This window comes from Danio aesculapii, chromosome 13 (assembly GCF_903798145.1).
Source record: "Danio aesculapii chromosome 13, fDanAes4.1, whole genome shotgun sequence".
NCBI lineage: Eukaryota > Metazoa > Chordata > Actinopteri > Cypriniformes > Danionidae > Danio > Danio aesculapii.
Genome location: NC_079447.1, coordinates 10,278,221 through 10,297,237, shown reverse-complemented (window position 1 = coordinate 10,297,237; position 19,017 = coordinate 10,278,221). Strand labels below are relative to the sequence as shown.

The 19,017-nt window shown below is 35.3% G+C and overlaps 1 protein-coding gene across 1 annotated transcript in view; it reads left to right on the top strand.

Annotated features, from left to right (window-relative positions):
- Positions 1–19,017, top strand: part of cdh23 (cadherin-related 23) — a 475,220-nt gene that overhangs the window by 107,370 nt on the left and 348,833 nt on the right. The window contains exons 4-6 of the mRNA XM_056471434.1: positions 149–291; positions 390–437; positions 1,140–1,232. Of these exons, the coding sequence (XP_056327409.1) occupies positions 149–291; positions 390–437; positions 1,140–1,232 (284 nt within the window). The remainder of the gene's footprint in view (positions 1–148; positions 292–389; positions 438–1,139; positions 1,233–19,017) is intronic.

Sequence of the window (19,017 nt, the reverse complement as noted above, 5' to 3'; positions counted from 1 at the left end):
CGCATGTCTTTGGACTGTGGGGGAAACCGGAGCAACCGGAGGAAACTCGGGAAGAACATGCCATGTTCATTTTAATCTCAAATATAGTCTATTAATGTAAAAAGTCATGCAAAACTCAGCTATTCATTGATTTTCTGTGTGTCTTCAGGTACCTCTATTACCCAGCTGCAGGCGGTGGATCCGGACGGCGAGCCGCTGATTTTCGGTGTGGTCGGGGAAGAGGCCATGCGCTACTTTGCTGTGCAGGGAACGACTGGTGTGGTGTGGCTGAGGCAGCCGCTCGACAGAGAGGTGAAACGCAAAAATGAAGAACAGATGCTGAAAGAACTGAATGACTAGAGCTGATCTAGTGTTTTAATGCTGCTTTTTTTTCTGTTTTGTGTCTTCAGGCCAAGTCAGAGATGCAGGTTGAGTTCACTGTGAGCGACAGTCAAGGGGTAAGTTCAAGATCATGTATCTGAACATCTACAGTTAAGGTCAAAATACAGACTCACTAGTTTTTCGCGATTTAGAAATGTCCTGAAATATCTTTCCGTTAAAGACAAATTGGGGAAAAAATAGACAGGGGTTAATAATCCTAATTTCATTTGTATTTCTGTCTTTAATGTCTGTGCAACCTTTGCTTTTTTCTTTGATTTACTGTTCAAAAGTTTGAGGGCTGTATGATTAAAAAGTACATATTTACTTAATTTTATTGAGCAAAAATTTTCAGAGTTGTTCTGATGTGGAAGTAAAGACATTTTAAATGTTAAAAGAGATTTTTGTTTAAAGTAAATGTTGCTCTTTTAATCAATTTAAGAAAGAATTAAAAAAAAAATCATGGTTTTCACAGAAATATTAAGCATGCAGTTTTAGCATTGACCACACAGAGAAATCTTTCAAGTGTAAGCGGCAAATGTAAGCGAATCTTTTACAATTTTACTGGTTTTCTTGTATTTTTTTTAATCAAATAATTCCAGTCTTGGAAAGTATATTAGACTTAAATACAATTAAAGCATATTACAGACCTGAACTATATTTTAGAGTTAATTTTTTTATAGGGTGTTTCATGAGGTCTTTGTAGGGTAGTTATGACTACTCAAACTCCAATATTGAAATAATAGTAAGTAACATTTGATTTGATCTCATTTATATTTTAGGTTGTCAAGGATACAGTGAATATTCAGATCGGGGATGTAAATGACAATGCTCCATCATTTTACAACCAACCCTATGCCATTCAGATACCAGAGGTAATGTTCAACACTTCTCAAAATGTGTGCTTTCCGTTTTGCTTCTACAGTTTGATTTAATTGTCATCTTGTTTGACATCCAAGTAAGAATATGCTGGGTGAAGTATTTAATTTAATTTAATTTAATTTAATTTCCTCTTATTATTTTATTTTGTTTTATTTATTTATCTATTTATTTTTATTATTTGTTATTTTATTATAATTATTTTGTTGTTTTTGTTACTTTTTCAATTTAATTTTGTGGAAATTATTTAATATTTTTTATTTTTGTTTTATTTCCTCTAATTATTTTATTTTGTTTTATTTATTTATTTTTATTTGTTATTTTATTATACTTATTTTGTTGTTTTTGTTACTTTTTCAATTTAATTTTGTGGAAATTATTTAATATTTTTTATTTTTGTTTTATTTCTTCTAATTATTTTATTTTGTTTTTTTATTTGTTATTTATTCTATTTAATTTTGCTTATTTAAATAAATTAAATTTAATTAAATTATATTTTTTGTTTCTTCTAATCATTTTACTTTATTTGTTTTTTTGTTTATTTTGTTTTTTATTTCTTCCAATTATTTTACTTTGTTTTACTTACTTTTGTTTTGTTTTATTTGTTATTTTTATGTTTTATTTAATCTAATTTTTGTTTTATTTTTGTTTTATTTGTCATTTATTCAAATTTTGTTTTTTGTTTTATTTGTTATTTTTTGTTTTATTTTATTTTATTTGTTGTTTCTTCTTATTTTATTTTGTTTTGTTTTATTTGTTATTTTTTGTTTTTATATAATTTTACTTGTTGTTTCTTCTCATTTTATTTTGTTTTATTTTATTTGTTATTTTTTTTCAGTTCAGTTCAATTTAATTTAATTTAATTTATGCGCTTTCATTTGATTATTTGAAAAATATAGATGCTTTACATTTTCTTGGAACACATTTCATCCATGAACTTAGCACAAAGACACCAAGAGCGTCGCTCAAGACAGCAAAAGTGGCTTTGATTTTATAATGTCTCATGATCAGACTTATTTAAAGATTGTCATTTGAATTCCAGAATGACTGTGTCATACGTTTGGAATGCGTGGAATGTTTTTGAAATTCTCTTTATTTCTGTTTGCCATCATATATTTGTCTGTTTCCCCTCACTGAGATCAACAGTCCCCCACTTCTCCCACTCTCCTGATCTGTCTATCAGCACTCATCCTATACTTCAACTTATCCCTCTCTCCTCTTCCCATCATCCTTCTGGCCCATCCCGTTCTAATCCCTGACATGAGGTAATTTGGTAAAGTAGACACACACACACACGCACACACACGCACACACACACACACACACACACACACACACACACACACACACACACACACACACACACACACACGCACACCTCAGCTGATGTTTATATTGTGTGTGTTTATGTACATCCCACACTCACTCCTCCCCACGGCAAATCTTCAAAGCCCCAGATATTTTCTCCTCTTTTCAATGTGTCATTTTGAGTAAAGAAAAGTAGGGTGAGAGTGAGCGAGTGTGAGTGTGAGAGCCGTATTTAGCTGATGTTGTTTACCGCGGCGTGATGATTAAGCTGTCTGCAGTTAGAAGGACACAGGAGGACCCACATGTTTGGCCACTTACCCATAATTCTCAGCCTTCATCAAACCTGCGGAAAACCTAAAGGGATTTTGATTGTTCTGTGTCGACTGACTTTTAGGAGCACTGAGTCATAAGATTGCTTGTAAAATGTCTTTTGAATCGTGTTCAGGTCACATTTCATTTAAAGTCAAAAAAATTAAGTGATTTGTCACTGTATGAATATGACATTTTATTTTGGTGGGTGTTTGCATGACAAAAGCTGGAAACTTTTTGGGAATGTTTACTTGACATACAGTGGTCCCTCGCTATAACGCGGTTCACCTTTCGCAGTCTCACAGTTTCTTGGCATTTTTTTTTCATCCAATTTGAAATGTTTTTTTTTTTTTTAATTAATAAATTTTTTTGACATCACATTGTGTTGTGCGTCCTGATTGGCTGTAGACCGTTATCAATCTCCTCCATGTCTCCTGTACAGTACAGAATGCATTCAGCTTGCCATATTAACAAAAATCTTCGATTGCTAGCAATGTGATTTTCAACAAGGATGCAAATAGGGTTGTAACTGTCCGCTGCAAGACCATCGTAAAGGCGGTCACAGACAGCAAGCGCCGGGTCATGACCAAGTGTGCCACATGCGTGCTTTTGAGTGAAGGTCTCGGCCGTTAGATCGCCCCCTGGGGGCTGGCTGCAGTACAAGTCATAAAGCCCGCCTCCTCTGTGTTAATGAACAAGACTTGAGCCCAAATAAAAAAATGTATTATACTTTCTATAAAATGCCCCGAAAGATGGTTCTGGTCAATTAAGGCACTGGTTATCATGCTGATATAGGTGCAGATCTTCATTTTTGTAAACAGTTTGTTTTTAGCAGTAAATTAATGCTGGGCGTTACATCGTGATTGACAGTTTCTCAAAGCAGACGTCTGTGCTTACATTAGGGAGCCTTTGTTATAGTGCAGATATCGGCGGTCAAGTGAGACGTTCAGAGGGCGTGGTTGATTTGATGTACAAGTGTTTGGTTTTAAGCTCGATTCCGCATCTCCTCCTCTGGCTCCACCAGACAGTCCTTCTGCGCATGTCCAGGCTCCAATTTCAGCAGTCTTTTGCGACAGTTTGTGCCCGTCACGAGGCGTTTTGCCTTTAAAACGTTCAATGGAAAATGGCGCTGTCGCATCATCCATATTTTATACAGTCATTTAAAAATTGTAAACATAGGTTTATTTCAGGGTATGCACACCGGCAGTCACATACAGAGATACAGAGAGTGGATCAAAGATCGATAATTAAAAGGGAAAAAAAGAAAAATTTAATAAATAAATAAATATATATATATATATATGTCACCACTGGCTTGCATGGTTCGGGATCTGTAGAGCTGCGCATCGATGGATTACTATTCAGTGTTGGACTCTCAGTAGTGATTATTAAAACACACTGAACACAGCTAAACTGAACTGAACTTAAACCCTGAAAACTGAACTACACTGTTTCAATTTACTAAGAGCAGCTGCTTTGACACAACCCACATTGTAAAAGCACTATAGAAATAAAAGTGAATTGAATTGAAATATCGAAAGCGAAAACAGAATCTCTGACATGTCCGGGAAAAGAGAATGTATTGTCACCCCAAATAATGAGCTGGGTCAGTCTATTTAGTAAAAGGTTTTCTTTTCCATGTGTCCTCGTGCTCTTCTCAAAGCTAACTTACTACCAAAGTCAGAACAGCAGTTGTGTATCCAGTGCATCTCTGTGGGTCTGCAAGCTGAGCATGTGAGTCTGTGGCATAGGGTTCTTGGTTTCTCGCGAACACAGAACGGGCCGCCCAGGTAAAGTCTGTGTGGGAAGCGCTGGTGTTGAGTTGGGTCTCACACTAGATGTGCCACGATATGCCATCCATGGCCGAATTTTAGACGTTTTCTATGAGGCTCGCACAATGTGCGACTCGCTGCCATTCGGTGCCTTGCATTGCTTAGTAACGTATTCAAAAGTGAATAGATGGCTTGACGTGAAGTAAATAAACCAGTAAAAATGTGCTGTTGTTGATAGCGTCAGCGTGTGCTACAGTCACAACAGATTTCCAACTTAATATACCAAATCTTAATGTGAAGAGCATTTTGTTTTACCGTGGCTGAGTGAATTAAGTGAGCAATGAAGCTTATTTTAAAAAATAATAATTTGCACATGTGCGACTGAATAAATTTTCCAGTTTGCACACACCTATTTTTAGTTGCAAACGCGAGCCAAATGGTAGCACTGTCGAGCCCTGTGAACCAACACCGTGACGTCAGACACAGCGATATTCCAAGATGGCGGCGGTGGAAATCAATTTTCAAAACGATGTAAGCTTGACTGAATGCTTCATTTCCCCTTTAAGTTGAATACTAGTATCTACTAGACTTCAAATCAAATAAAAGTGTCATTGGCACAAGTGACATCATCAACCCTAATTGGTTCTCATGTCACATTCATACCCAGCATCAAATTTTAATTAGAGAGTGACAGCTGGGAGGAAGATTGTTAATTATATTTTGACAATTAATTTTCAGCTGAACTGTTTTCCTAGATTTCCGTTTGGAAAAAGACTGAATAAATGCCCCAGCTCCACCTCAGCCACCTCTCTGTGTTTTTAAGTCTTTTCATTTCTGCATTTTGATGGCCTCATTACCTCCACTGACCTCCGGGGTCTGAGAAAACACACTGCAGCATCACTCCATCAATCTGTCACTCAAATTATATTCCACCAATCAGGGATTATTCTGACATCAGCACTCAGACAAGAAAATGAGTGGAAGAAATTTGGTGTAAAGAAAATGCTGAATAAAACAGATGCTGAAATTTATATTGCATCAGATGCGACACATTTATATTATGTATGCACTGATATGCATTGTGGCGGCACGATGGCTTAGTGCTTAGTACTGTTGCCTCACAGCAATAAGGTTGCTGGTTCGAGTCCCGGCTGGTCCAGTTGGCATTTCTTTGTGGAGTTTGCATGTTCTCCCCGTGTTCGTGTGGGTTTCCTCCAGGTGCTCCGGTTTCCTCCACAGTCCAAAGACATGCGCTATTGGTGAATCAGATGAACTAAGTTGATCATAGTGTATGAGTGTTTGTGAATGTGAGAGTGTATGGGTGTTTCCCATGACTGGGTTGCGGCTGAAAAGGCATCCGCGGTGTAAAACACATGCCAGAATTGTTGGCGGTTCATTCCACTGTGGTGACCCCTGATAAATAAGGCAATAAGCTGAAGGAAAATGAATGAATGATGTGTAGTGACTTTTCTCCGACTTATAACTTTCTTCAACTTTGCTTCCTGTCCTCATTTAATAAAGGCAAAAAATGCTGAAAAGTAAATAAATATTTAAAAAGTGACCTTTTAAGGTGCTTTTCTGTTTTACTCTCTACTATCAGCAAAAAATAATTGGCGGAGGTTCATTTTTCTGAGCCAACATACACAATACGACAATTTTACACTTGATTTGTTTATAAGAAATAAGGAAAATCGATGAAATTAGCCTGGAATGTTACATTATTCATAGTACAACAGTTAGCGGTTGTTATTTCTTCAATGATGAGTGAATAGGTTGCATATGTGTGTTTGAGTGGCTCTGTAATTGGCAGTGTCATTTGTTGGGCAGTAACTGTGGGAGGTTTCTTATGAAAGGGGAGCAGGTGAACAGCAATGCATCTGACAGTTATAAAGCTGCTTAAATTTACTGATGTGTGTGTGTTTCAGTGTTTACTGCATTGTTATTTTGTGATGGCACCGTGCAGCTGCTGAATCTACAGCGTGAGAATTATAATTTAGTTGTGTTAGAACGGCTCATTTGAATGTGATAAGGAAAAACACTTGTAAGTTATCCAAAATTAAATGGAGATAGCCTTATTTCAATTCAGCTAGCAAAGAGGATGTAGAATTTTACATCAAAAGGTTAAAAAGTTGGTGACAGTAAGTGTTTTTTTTGTTTGTATGTTGTTGAAAGAAATAAATACTTTTGTCCAGCTAAGACATATTATAAGGGTTACTTTCTGTTCATCAAAGCTTAATTTAATCATGCTGAATATTCAGCTTTGCCAACAGAGAAATAAAGTACATTTTAATGTATTCTAATAAAAACTGTTTGAATTTATTTCACAGTATTATTGTTTTTATTTTATTTTTGATCAGATATAGCCTTGAAAAGTGTAAGAAAAAAACAAAAAACAAAATAGGCTCATATTTGAAAACGTAGCCCTATATACATTTCTGGAGATCGTGAATTATATAGGTGCGGTATGACGCCATTATTTTTTGCAGTTACCAGCTGATTGCTTACCTCCATATAGAAAGCTTTCCCGCTGTTTCCAGTTGCTCGCCATGTATGTTGGCGGACTTGAGACACAGAGAGGAGTTGACCATGACGATGGGGTTTGAGTCTGGCGAAGAATGGTTGCAGAAAGCTGGTAAGACAAAAACAAAAGCCAAAAAATAAAATAAACAAGTAAATAACAGGGTAACAGGGATTGCTATTTGTCGGTTGGGTTTAGGGAAGTGGGTGGACAGGTCAATCGGTGCTTTTTAAAACACTATTAATTTGGTTAAGGGAAAAATAGAGGGTGGGTCAGTCGATTGAGCAGTCATTCAGCCAGCCAGTAAACAGCGGCATCTAGTGGATTTACGCAAGAGCAGCAGGCACAAATAGCACTCGCAAGAGAAATTTGAGATCTGAAAAAGCGTACACAGCGGCCTCTGGTTGATTTGCTAAAACAAAACTTGCAAAAAAAAAACAAAAAACAGCTCCTGGGAAGTATTTGGCGCTCTACAAAAATGTATATAGCGGTACATTTTCAAAATGAGCCCACTGACCCTTGTAACCCAAATACAGTTTTGCAACATGGAGTAAAAGATTCATGTTAATATGTATTTTTATGTGTATTATTATGTTTTTTAAAGTTAGCATTGATTTCTTTGACAGTAAACTTTAAGATTATCATGTGACTAAACACTAGACCAAAACACTATATTGTACACTTCGTCTATACATTTCCTGTAATATTCTTTTCTTTTGGAGAAAGTCTAATTTGTTTTATTTTGGCTTGAATGAAAGCATTAAAAATATATATATATAGCCATTTTAAGGTCAATATTATTAGCCCCCTTAAGCGATATTTTTTCAGCTGTCTACAGAACAAATAAAGTACATTTTAATGTGCTCTAATAAAAAACTTTGAATTTGCAATTTTTCACAGCATCCTTGTTTTTACTGTATTGTTGATCAGATACAGCCTTGATGAGTGTAAGATAAAGATTAATGACCTTTGTAACCTAAATAAAGTTTTGCAACATGGACTAAAATATTATTGTTAATATCTATTATAATTTTTATTTAAGTTAGCATTAATTTCTATGCCAGTGGACATTATAAGAAGATTATCATGAAACTAATGTAACTAAAACACTAGACCAAAACACTATATTGTACGTTTGGTTCTGTCTGACATGTTAAGATGTGTACAGAATTGTCATTTGCTTACTTTGCTAAATGTTTTGACAGTATTGAACATATTTGATTAGGAAAGACATAATTATTTGCACTCAATTTATTTAAATTAGTAGTCTATTACTTTTCAAATGAACTGTAGTCAAAAGCCTTGAACTGCAAGGGTGATTATATATGCTAAATAGTGACCTGATCCTGTTGGAAATCATTGTGCTGTGAGTGTTGTAGTTTAATATGAGAAGATAATGAATAACACTCATTAAAAATGCTGCTGTGTTTTATAGACTGAACACATCAGACTCTGCATGTGAGAGCAAGCAGGTGCCTGAGAGTTTATCTAAAGCTAAAGAGCCATGTGTTTATGTGTCTCTTCATTTAAAATTCATTCACATTTATGTAAATGCAGGACACACAAGCGTGCTTCTGTATGAATGTGACAGGGTCATTGTTAGAATGGTCATCTTCTACAGTGTTAAGATTTCTGGGCATCAAACCAATAAAAGTGTTATACAGACTTACTCTTTTCACATATTAGAACATGTCCTGTTCACCCTAAAATGTCAATCAGTTAAAAAAAAAGTTATATACAAAAGTTTAGTAAAAAATGCAGGGTTCCAACCAGTTAATTCATGTTGTCTTAACACAAATTGATTGTTAACTTAACAAATTGAAGTGGATTCAACATAAAACATTTAAGTTATCCCAAAAAAATCTCAAGAATTGTGTTGTTTCTGCTCAATTTAAATAAGTAGTTTGAACAAGCAGCATTTTTAAAAAATGTGTATCTAGTATATTGTCTATAAAATATGTTATATTTTATTCTAAATTGATTGTACTGTAACTAAGTATGCACTGAATTTTTGGCTGTTGAAAATTATCAACTGAAAATAGCATTTTAAACAAAGTAGAAAAACTGAAAATATAAGGCAAAAAACAATTCTATTCTGCACCAGAATAGAAAGCGATGTTCTATAAAACCCATTCATTTCAATGGCCTGCGCCACATAAGGGTCATTTGTTGCACCCACATCCACCGCCAACCTGATTTACATCTATGGTGATGCTGGAACAAAATTCCATTCAGCCAATCAGAATTTAGGGATACGTTTACCTTTTATATTAAGTTTAGGCATACAGTTAGGATTATGCACTTCTACATGATTGTTATCCAACTATTATTCCCCTCTGAATTTGAGAATAATTTACAGTCATGTTTGGGTTTAAGGCTAGGGAATATGTATGGATTACATTTTCGAACTAAATTTATTTTCCAGGACCAACATAGATGTTAATCCAGGATCGCATTGTATTTCGTAAAATCATGACGTGCCACATATCACAGTTCAAAATAGCTCAGTATATTCTGTTCTGTGGAACAGAAGAAGTAAAGTCAGGCACATTTAGAATAAGAATCATTTACAAGATCCATTACAATTAATTGTATTTTAAAATTCTGTATTTTGCTGAATGATTGTGATATTGATTCACACATATTGTGGCATTTAATTAATTTACATAAGTTATTTGAAACATTCAAATAGACCTTTTACATGCATTCACTATGGGTTCTATGTATATAATATCCCTTTTTGTTCAGTATGTAGAGCAAAACGGGACTAATTTCTGACCTCTATGCATTACAAATCCACAGGCTCAACAGAAAGCTTACATTTTTAGAAAAATAATTTCCCTCTATGTTTCTTTTTGTTATTGCTTTTATTATTGTTAAGTTATTGCTTGTCAGAACCAAATTATTGTATTTATTAGATACAAATTAATCATCATAAATTGCATATTAAGGTCCCGTGAATTGCTTTGAAATGTGCACTTTTTATTTGATGTTTGACAATCTCAACCAGAACAATAAGAGAGGGAGGGACAAAGAGTAGCTCCTCTCCCTTAAAAAAAACAGCCATTAGTGTTTTGTTTCATCACCGCTCTGCCAATTAAAGTGATTGAGCTCAAGCGCATCAAATGTAATGCATCTTCGAGGGGACTGGGCATGTTACTAAACAGTATTTAATTAGTCAGAAGATTGGATGAGAAACTAAAAACTAAATAAGGTGATGTGAATAAAATTGCTGATCCGCTTAGGCAAAAGTAACAAACGGCAAGCTTTACACGTTTATATCAATTTTCTAATATTTTCTTTATATCAAAATCTTATAAACACAGTTTTTTTACTGTTTCGGAGCGCATTAGTTTATAGATATCCTAAAATCTAACAATACTGATACTAATATCTAACAAAATCTTTATTTTAATTTCATGGGACCTTTAATATAAAATAATATACAGCCTTATATTTTGGCTAAAATGTACTGTTGTATAAAGGAGCATGTATTAGTTGCATATTATTTTGACCAGTCTTTGTGTCAAGAGCGTATAATACCTAAAAATGCTATCTGACTTGGCCTTTTACAAGAGTTTGCATCACTGAATGAGATAAATAGGGAATATTAGGGAATATTTTCCTGTTTACAAGATGTAATCAAAGGCGTTTAGTAATGATAGAGGCCAGTGCTGAGTGTCACACAATGGCAAGCGTAATAACTGTTTTGCGAGGAAGCGTATGGTATTAATAAACATTGTGAAGGGTGAGCTCAGCCCTGTCAGAAAATAAAAATATGATATTTCCAAACTGACTATTTTCACTCCCAAACCTGCCAAACATCTAGAAGACAAAGAGCGCTTGTGCCGGCTTTCAATTTACGTTCAAAGAAAAATGGAGCTGCGGGAAATGGAGATTTGTGGTGGACAGTGATGATATGGCCTCTTGATCTGTTTGAAAACCGCCTGCCAAATGTAAAGCAGCGGATGTTTAGGGAAGGGAATTGCTCTCCCCAGCCAGTCATTACAGAATTCACTGCTGGAGCGGTAAACTGGGGGCTTTATTCCTGTCGCTCTCACTCAAATCTATTACGAACACAAACACACACACACACACACACAAATGGTAAAGAGAGAGCGCTTTCCTAACTTTTCTATCAGTGAATGGGAATAAATATGTGGAAGAGAAAACAAAAGCAGAAATCATGCCCATAACTGCACTTGTGCGTAGACATTAGATGAAATTAGGAAATCCTGGAGGAATTATTGGTATCAATATTTTTAAATTGAATATATGAAACTTGTGAAATGTTTATGGTAATGTTATATATTTTTAGTTGAATATATTTTTAAAAATTTTGTATATTCCTATAATGCAAAGTTGAATTTTCAGCAGCCATTATTCCAATCTTCAATAAAGCCAATATTATGATTTGCTGCTTAAATGTTTTTGTGAAAATGATGAGTTTTTCGTTTTAGGATTCCTTGATGAATAGAAAATACAAAAGAGCAGCTTTTATTTGAAGAATAAGTGACATTATCAATACATTTCCTTTCACTTTTGACTATTTTAATACATCCTTGCTGATTGTTATGATCACTAGCAATGTTACCCTTGTAGGCTGCTGGAGAACACTCCCTGTCATTCTACTGAACTACAAATCCCATGATGCCTGTTTCAGTTTACCTCCTGATTACACACACACACACAGCTGAAGCTAATCACGACTGATTCATGGACTATTTAGACACTACACACGCACTGATATCCGGGCTGAATCTTGTTTCCCTGTAGTGAGCATTTCCTGGATTGTCCTTGTTTTGAACCTTGCTCATTTTATATGTTTGTTTGTTTGGCTGTCCGACCATTCTAATAAAAGCTGTAATTTGGATCCAACCATTAACAGGTAGTAAATATAATTAAAATCGCAAGTTTTGAGCTACAGTGTAAGAACAACAAAAATGGGCGCACCAATACAAGTATTACAGTAAATAGTAAGGATAGTGTCACAGCAGCCTCTTTGTTCTCTCTTGCATTATACTGCCAACAATTAATTGAAATTAATGTTAATTTAGTTACCTTCTCTCTGAAGATTGCTGTATATGTTAATGTTGTTGTCTTGGCTGATCTCAGATGCCAGCAAAAAAATAAAAAATAAAAAAATAAAAAGGCTATATGTCGAAATTTACATGTATTATTTGATTTTTGGTGCTGATGTGGGAACAGCATACAACAAAGCTGAATACTTGACTTCATCCCTGACTTCCTATATTGTCAAAGACTTTTACATGCACTCCTGAGACACTGTCTTCTGTTCTGACGCACATGAAATTTATTCTTATTCTGTGATAAAGATAGCAAAAAGAGCTATTTTGTACTGTAATGTTAATGTGTCTTGCAAAGAGAATTAAAGGAGTAAGTCAAATCTCATATAGTCATACCCAGTGCTGGGGAAAGTTACTTTTCAAAGTAAAGCATTGCAATATTGAGTTACTCTCCCAAAAAGTAACTTGTTGCATTACTTAGTTACTTTTTATGGAAAGTAATGTAAATTAAGTTACTTTTGACTTGCTTTTCTTTCCTAGCGGAGGCTTGACCTCCTTCAGAACTTGCAGGTGTTTTTTATTTCTTTTTAAATAGAAGAGCTCTGCGATTAACAACACACTGCATACTCTTTATTTATCTTTAAAAAAAGCACATCTTTTGTAATTCAAGATAATGTTACCTTGAGAGAACTTACTGAGCTCAGAGGTATACATTCCATATGTACAGGTTAATGAAAGTTTAAAGCAACGTGGTTGCTATTTTTGTACTTTTTGTCTTATTAGTTAAATAAAATCACTGTCCATTGAGACAATCCCCTTTTGTTTTTCCTTACCTTCCTTACTGTCTGTTCTCGCGGGGAGCAAATTCTCTTGATGGATAAGTTGATGGTTCATTCCGTTGTGGCGAGCCCAGATTTATAAAGGGACCAAGCTGAAAAGAAAATGAATGAATGAATGAATAAGCTAAAAGTAACTCACAATACAATTTTTAAGTAGTAACTCAAATATTATTATTATTTTTTTAAAGTAATGCATTACTTTACTCATCACTTAGTAAAGTAATATTATGTAACTCTCGTTACTTGTAATATGTTACCCCCATCATTGGTCATACCCATGCATATACAGTAGTATATTGTCTGTTATATATTTTAATATCAACTTATCGTACTGTAACTAGACATGAACCACGTTTTTGGCTTCTGGAAATTATCGACTGAAAATGGAAGTTTAAATTAAAAAAAAAAAAAAAAACCCTATTCTGTGCCACAGTGCCCAGCGTTGCACCTTATGAAGTGACTGTCACACCAGACATAGAAAACGCTGCACTATGAAACCCAGTCATTTTAATGGCTTTCACCACACAAGCACCAAAGCAGTGAAGTGCACAGTCAACTAGCTTAAATAATTTAAGTAAAATAAATAAAAAACTCTTAAATATTCTTCATATTATTTAATAAAGAAATAAATAATTATTTAAAAGCATTTGTGGTTTTCGCCCAAGTGCATTTAGAATTTTCAGTATCAGTTTCAGCCCAGAATTTGTCTTTTGGTGCATCCCTAACTGTAACAGTGTGATTTTGATTCCAGATTTTTTGCAGACACATCCATTTCACCATTATCTATTGCTGTCTTATCATTGTCATTTTTGTTTATTTTGTGACTGAGACAGAAAGCATGCAGCACAGGTTTGCACATGCATCTAAATTTCAGTCTTTACTGCAATTTTTTTCTTTTAATACTTTTTTTCTTTTTATTTTTAAGGTAAGAAAGAACAAAGAAAAAATAATGATAATAAAAATACAATAACATCAGAACTTGTACATGAACAGTTGACTGATCACATATGTTCTTACAAGTCACATTGACAAATACATATGAAGATCAGTTTAGACAATGTAAAGGCATAAGCATAATCCATTTCTCCCAATATTGCCGGTATTTGTCCATTTGTTTAAAAATAAAATACATTTGAACATACAATATCCAACCATTCAGATTTTGTAGGGGGTTTGAGTTGTAGCCACTTTCGAGTTACAGTTTTCTTGCTGGTTGCGCTGCGAAGATTTCTAAAATATTTTGTATTATGAGTATTTGATTTGATTTGATTTATTTATTTTCGAACAAAGTATCATACATAAAATATCATTAACAAAAGAATACATTTCAACATGGCCGAAAATGGAGTGGGATTAAACACAAGCTTTTGTCCCCTGAATAACATTCCTTCTATTATATGTTATGTATAAGCTTAAAGGTCCCGTGAAGTGCTTTGAAATATGCAGTTTTATTGAATGTTTGACATAATCTCAACTGAAACACGATGAGAGGGTGGGACATAGAGTAGCCCCTCCCCTTTAAAAAAAACAGCCTATAGTGTTTTGTTTTATCACAGCTGTGCCAGTGAGAGTGGTTGAGCTCAAGCGCATCAAATGAAAAGTAAATGAGAAGCGTCTTGAAGGGAGCGGGACATGTCAGATACTAGAGAGCATTTGATTGGTTATGATGTGATGAGAAACTGAAGTGTGAGGTGACATGAATAAAACCATTGGTCCAATTGGGCTGAAGTGACAAACTACACGTTTTACATGTCTAAATTAGTTTTATATCTTCTCAATGTGAATTCTGTCTCTGTTTTGGGGCACACCGGCTTATAGATATCTCAAAAACTATTAATACTGATTCTAACATCTAAAAAAGTTTATTTTAATTTGATGGGACCTTTAAGTAGCTGGCTGCAGTTCACTTAACAGCCACTAGTGTCACTAAAGAGAAGGTCAGACTTCATATCAGAAATACACCGGTGATGTCTAAATTTAAGCTTTCATGTTTTTTTTTTGGGTTGTTTATGCGTTTTATGTAAAGATTGTGTGTGTGCTTATGATGCTGTTTGTGTGTTTGTCTGTTTTGATGGCTATTTAGTGAGTTATCACAGATGCAGACTCATCTCGCTGCATTTTAGCACACATCATTTACACTTCAGTGGCTAATACTAACAACGCCTGCGTCCTGTCAATCAAGCGCTCTCTCTTTCTCTTTATGTCCTGTATCTGCTTGAGCATGAAGAGCACCTTTGATTTGTGTTTGCAGTTTTCGGAGTCTAATCTCACCTGTCATACTAGAGAGAGAGAGATGGAAAGAGTCTCCCATGTCTGTAGTGCTTGAATCAACCAAAGACTCATTTACATTATTCCATTAGCACACAGGAAATAAACAGAATTACACCATAATCACAGACTGACTCATTTATATGGGAAGCAGTACAGTATGTCTTTGTCTGATCAGTTGTGCAGGAAATATATATAATATTTAAACAGATGCTCTACTTTACAAAGGTTTGAAGGTAATAATTTTTATGCATTTTCGGAAAAAGGCCTTGGGAAAAAAATATACACTAAGGAAGTCAATGACTACCATTTTTTATTTTGGCATTTTTAAAAATATCTTCAACTCAGGCTCAATGCCGATACATACCCAGGTCTACATTTCTTGGGACAGCTAAATACGTAACTGGTGATACGTCTGCTTGCAGTTTTTGTTTTTGCAAATCCACCAGAGGCCGCTGTGTACGCTTTTTAATGATCTCAAATTTCTCTCACGTTTCCTCTTCTCACGTAAATCCACCAGAAGGTGCAATATACACTTCAGCCAACTAGGCCAGCTTGCTACCGACTGACCCACCTACCTCCTTCTCTAAACTCAACCGATAGTGTTTTCAAAAGCAATCTAGAAAAAGAAAAGCCATCGTGGCCATGTGATTTCATCACCTTTTCAGCCTGTTGTTTATATATTTATTTATTTATATGTTGCTTTTGTTTTACCTGGTTTCTGGAAGCATTCTTCACCGGACTCGATCCCCATCGTGCAACCCAGGCTCATTCTGAAAACGTACTGCTATATACATTTCTGGAAAGCGGCAAATACATCCCATGAGCTACGTTTTTTGCACTTTTTGTTTTTGTGAATCCACCAGAGGCCGCTGTGTATGCTTTTTAAGATCTAAAATTTCTCTCACGAGTGCCATTCATACCTGCTGACTGACTATCGACTGACTGAATGACCGTCTGACTGACCGATCAACTGACCCACCCTCCTCCTTTCCTAAACCCAACCGACAGTTTTAAAAAGCAATCCAGAAAAAGAAAAGCCCTCGCCTGATTTTTACCACATTTTTAGATTTTACCACATTCTAACCCTGTTATTTACTTATTTTTTGGCTTTTGTTTTTTGTCTTACCTGTTTTCTGGCACTGTTCTTTACCGAACTCAAACCCCATCATCGTGGTCAACCCCTCTCTGTCTCCCAAGTCTGCCGGCGTATGTGGCAAGCTAACTGGACAAAGTGGTAACAGCGAGAAAGCTGTCCATACAGAGGTAAGCGGTCAGCTGGTAAGCGCAAAAAGGAACGGCATTGCCCCATAGCGTTTATTTTAAAGACTAAATGCAGCCATACATACTTTTGGCTACATAATTCGCGATCTCCAGAATGTATATAGGGCTACGTTTTCTGAATGCGCCGATGTTGCCATTGTCACATTCAACTCTGCTCCGCATCCCAAGTCTTCTGACGTATGTGGCGAGCCACTGGGTAAATTGGTAACACCGGAAAAGCCATCCATATGGGGTAAGCGGTCAGTGGTAGTGCGAAAAGAAACAGAAGCCGTCGGTGGCGTCATACCGCCCTGTAGCATTCATTTTAAATACCAAATGCAACCAGACGTACCTCTGGCTACATAATTCGTGCTCTCCAGAAATGTAGACAGGGGTATGTATCCACAATGAGCCTGTGTTGTCCTCTTTTCTGTTCAAAAGAAAAACAAAACTCAAACAGGTCTGGAACAAATGGAAGTTAAGTAAAATGGCAGAATTTTATTTACATTTTTGGCGCTCAAAATATAAGGCATAAATTCTGTTTTTTTATATTTTGAGAAATATTAGAAATGGGTAATCATTGATGTTACAGAGGACACTGGACAACGGATGTGAGGATCCATGTGCAGCTTTATTAAAGAGTAGTCTTACAGGCAATGGTCGAACACAGGAGCAAACGGGTACATACAGGGAAATCTAGAAGTGGAGTCAGGTCACAGGCAAATGGTCTATACAGGCAGCAAAACACGTTGACAAGAAAACAAGGCAAGGGTCAGACACGGAAAGACTAGACTAGAAGAACGCTTCATAATGTTGCAGAGTATAACCAAACAAGACTCAGCAAATGCGTGTGTCAAAGTGAGGTATATAAATATTCCTGGTCATTAGTCCTTACGATCAACTGTGTGTATGCAGTTATGGGTGAACCTGAACTGGTGTGTGTGTGAGGTGCATGATAGGAGTTGTAGTTCATATCAATGTCAGACTTGCAGTTCTGGTGATAATGAATGTTCTCCAGCGATCCATAAGGGTTAGATAGCTGTTGATCATAACTATTGACTTCCAAAGTATGTATTTTTTCCTACTATGGATGTTAACTGCTACCAATTACCAACATTCTTCAAAATTTCTTATTTTTGGTAAAACAGAAAAAGAACAAAAAATCTCATAAATGTTTAAAGCCATTTGAGGGTGAGTAAATGTTGAGAAAATTTGTTATTTTTTTGAGCGAACTCTTTAAGTTTAAAGGGATGCAATTATTTAATACTAAAAAATAAATAACAAAATTAGGTTTTTTAGGTGAATATAATTTATTCCTGTGATGCAAAATAGAATTTTCAATATCATGTATTCAGTATTCAACGTCATATGATTCTTTAGAAATCTTGATAATATGGTAATTGATTTCTTAAATACTTGCTATTATTATTATTTATTGTGCTTATAATATTTGTGGATGCAGTTTTTGAAGTTTCTTTGAATAGAACGGAGCGGCATGGTCGCCTCACAGCAAGAAGGTCGCTGGTTCAAATCCCAGCTAGGCCAGTTGACATTTCTGTGTGGAGTTTGCATGTTCTCCCCGTGTTGACATTGGTTTCCTCCAGGTGCTCCGGTTTTCCCCACAGTCCAAACACATGCACACTAGGTAAATTGGATGAACTAAATTGGCCGTAGTGTATGAGTGTTTTTGTGAATGTGAGAGTGTATGAGTGTTTCCCAGTACTAGGATGTGGTGGGAAGGACATCAAACATATGCTGGAATATGTGGTGGTTTGTTTCGCTGTGGAGAACCTTGATAATTAAGGAACTAAGCTGAAGGAAAATGAATAAATAGAAAGTTTAAAAGTACAACGTATATTTATAAGTTGGAACTCAAATTATACATGTATTTACTGTCACTTTTAATCAGTTTTAATGCATCCTAACTAAATAACAGTGAAGAAAAAAAAATGTCAGGGACTAAGAAAACTGACCCTAAACTTTTAAAAAGTAGTGCCTGTGTAATTACAGACTACAGTGGATTTTTTTAAAGCTCATGGCTGATTGTAATGTTTGGTTCAGAATCATGATTAAGAAATATATAGCAATTGCACAAAATATCATTTGACATTTTAATCAATGTTATTTTTAACCGTTTGTAAAAGACTCTTTTTGCTTTATTTCTGGAATTCATTGTGGTTTTGAGTTATATTTGTAGTCGAGTGTTTCTAAGTGCGTTTCCTTCTTTAAATTTTCCAATTTACTTAGCAATGAAGATTGTGAAGATTTACTGTATTTGTTTCCATAAAGCAAAGGTATAGTAATGTAGAGCTATCAAACTCAAATGTACTGTAGTATATTATTCACTGAAGTCAAGCTAATCCATTTTGAGATTTGAATTGTGCATTATTGTTTGTCCTACCTGTTTGTTTTTCATTCTTCCTTTCTGGGTCAGTATTTCAGGCTGTCTCACTCTTTATTTTCCCTCGTATTCCCAG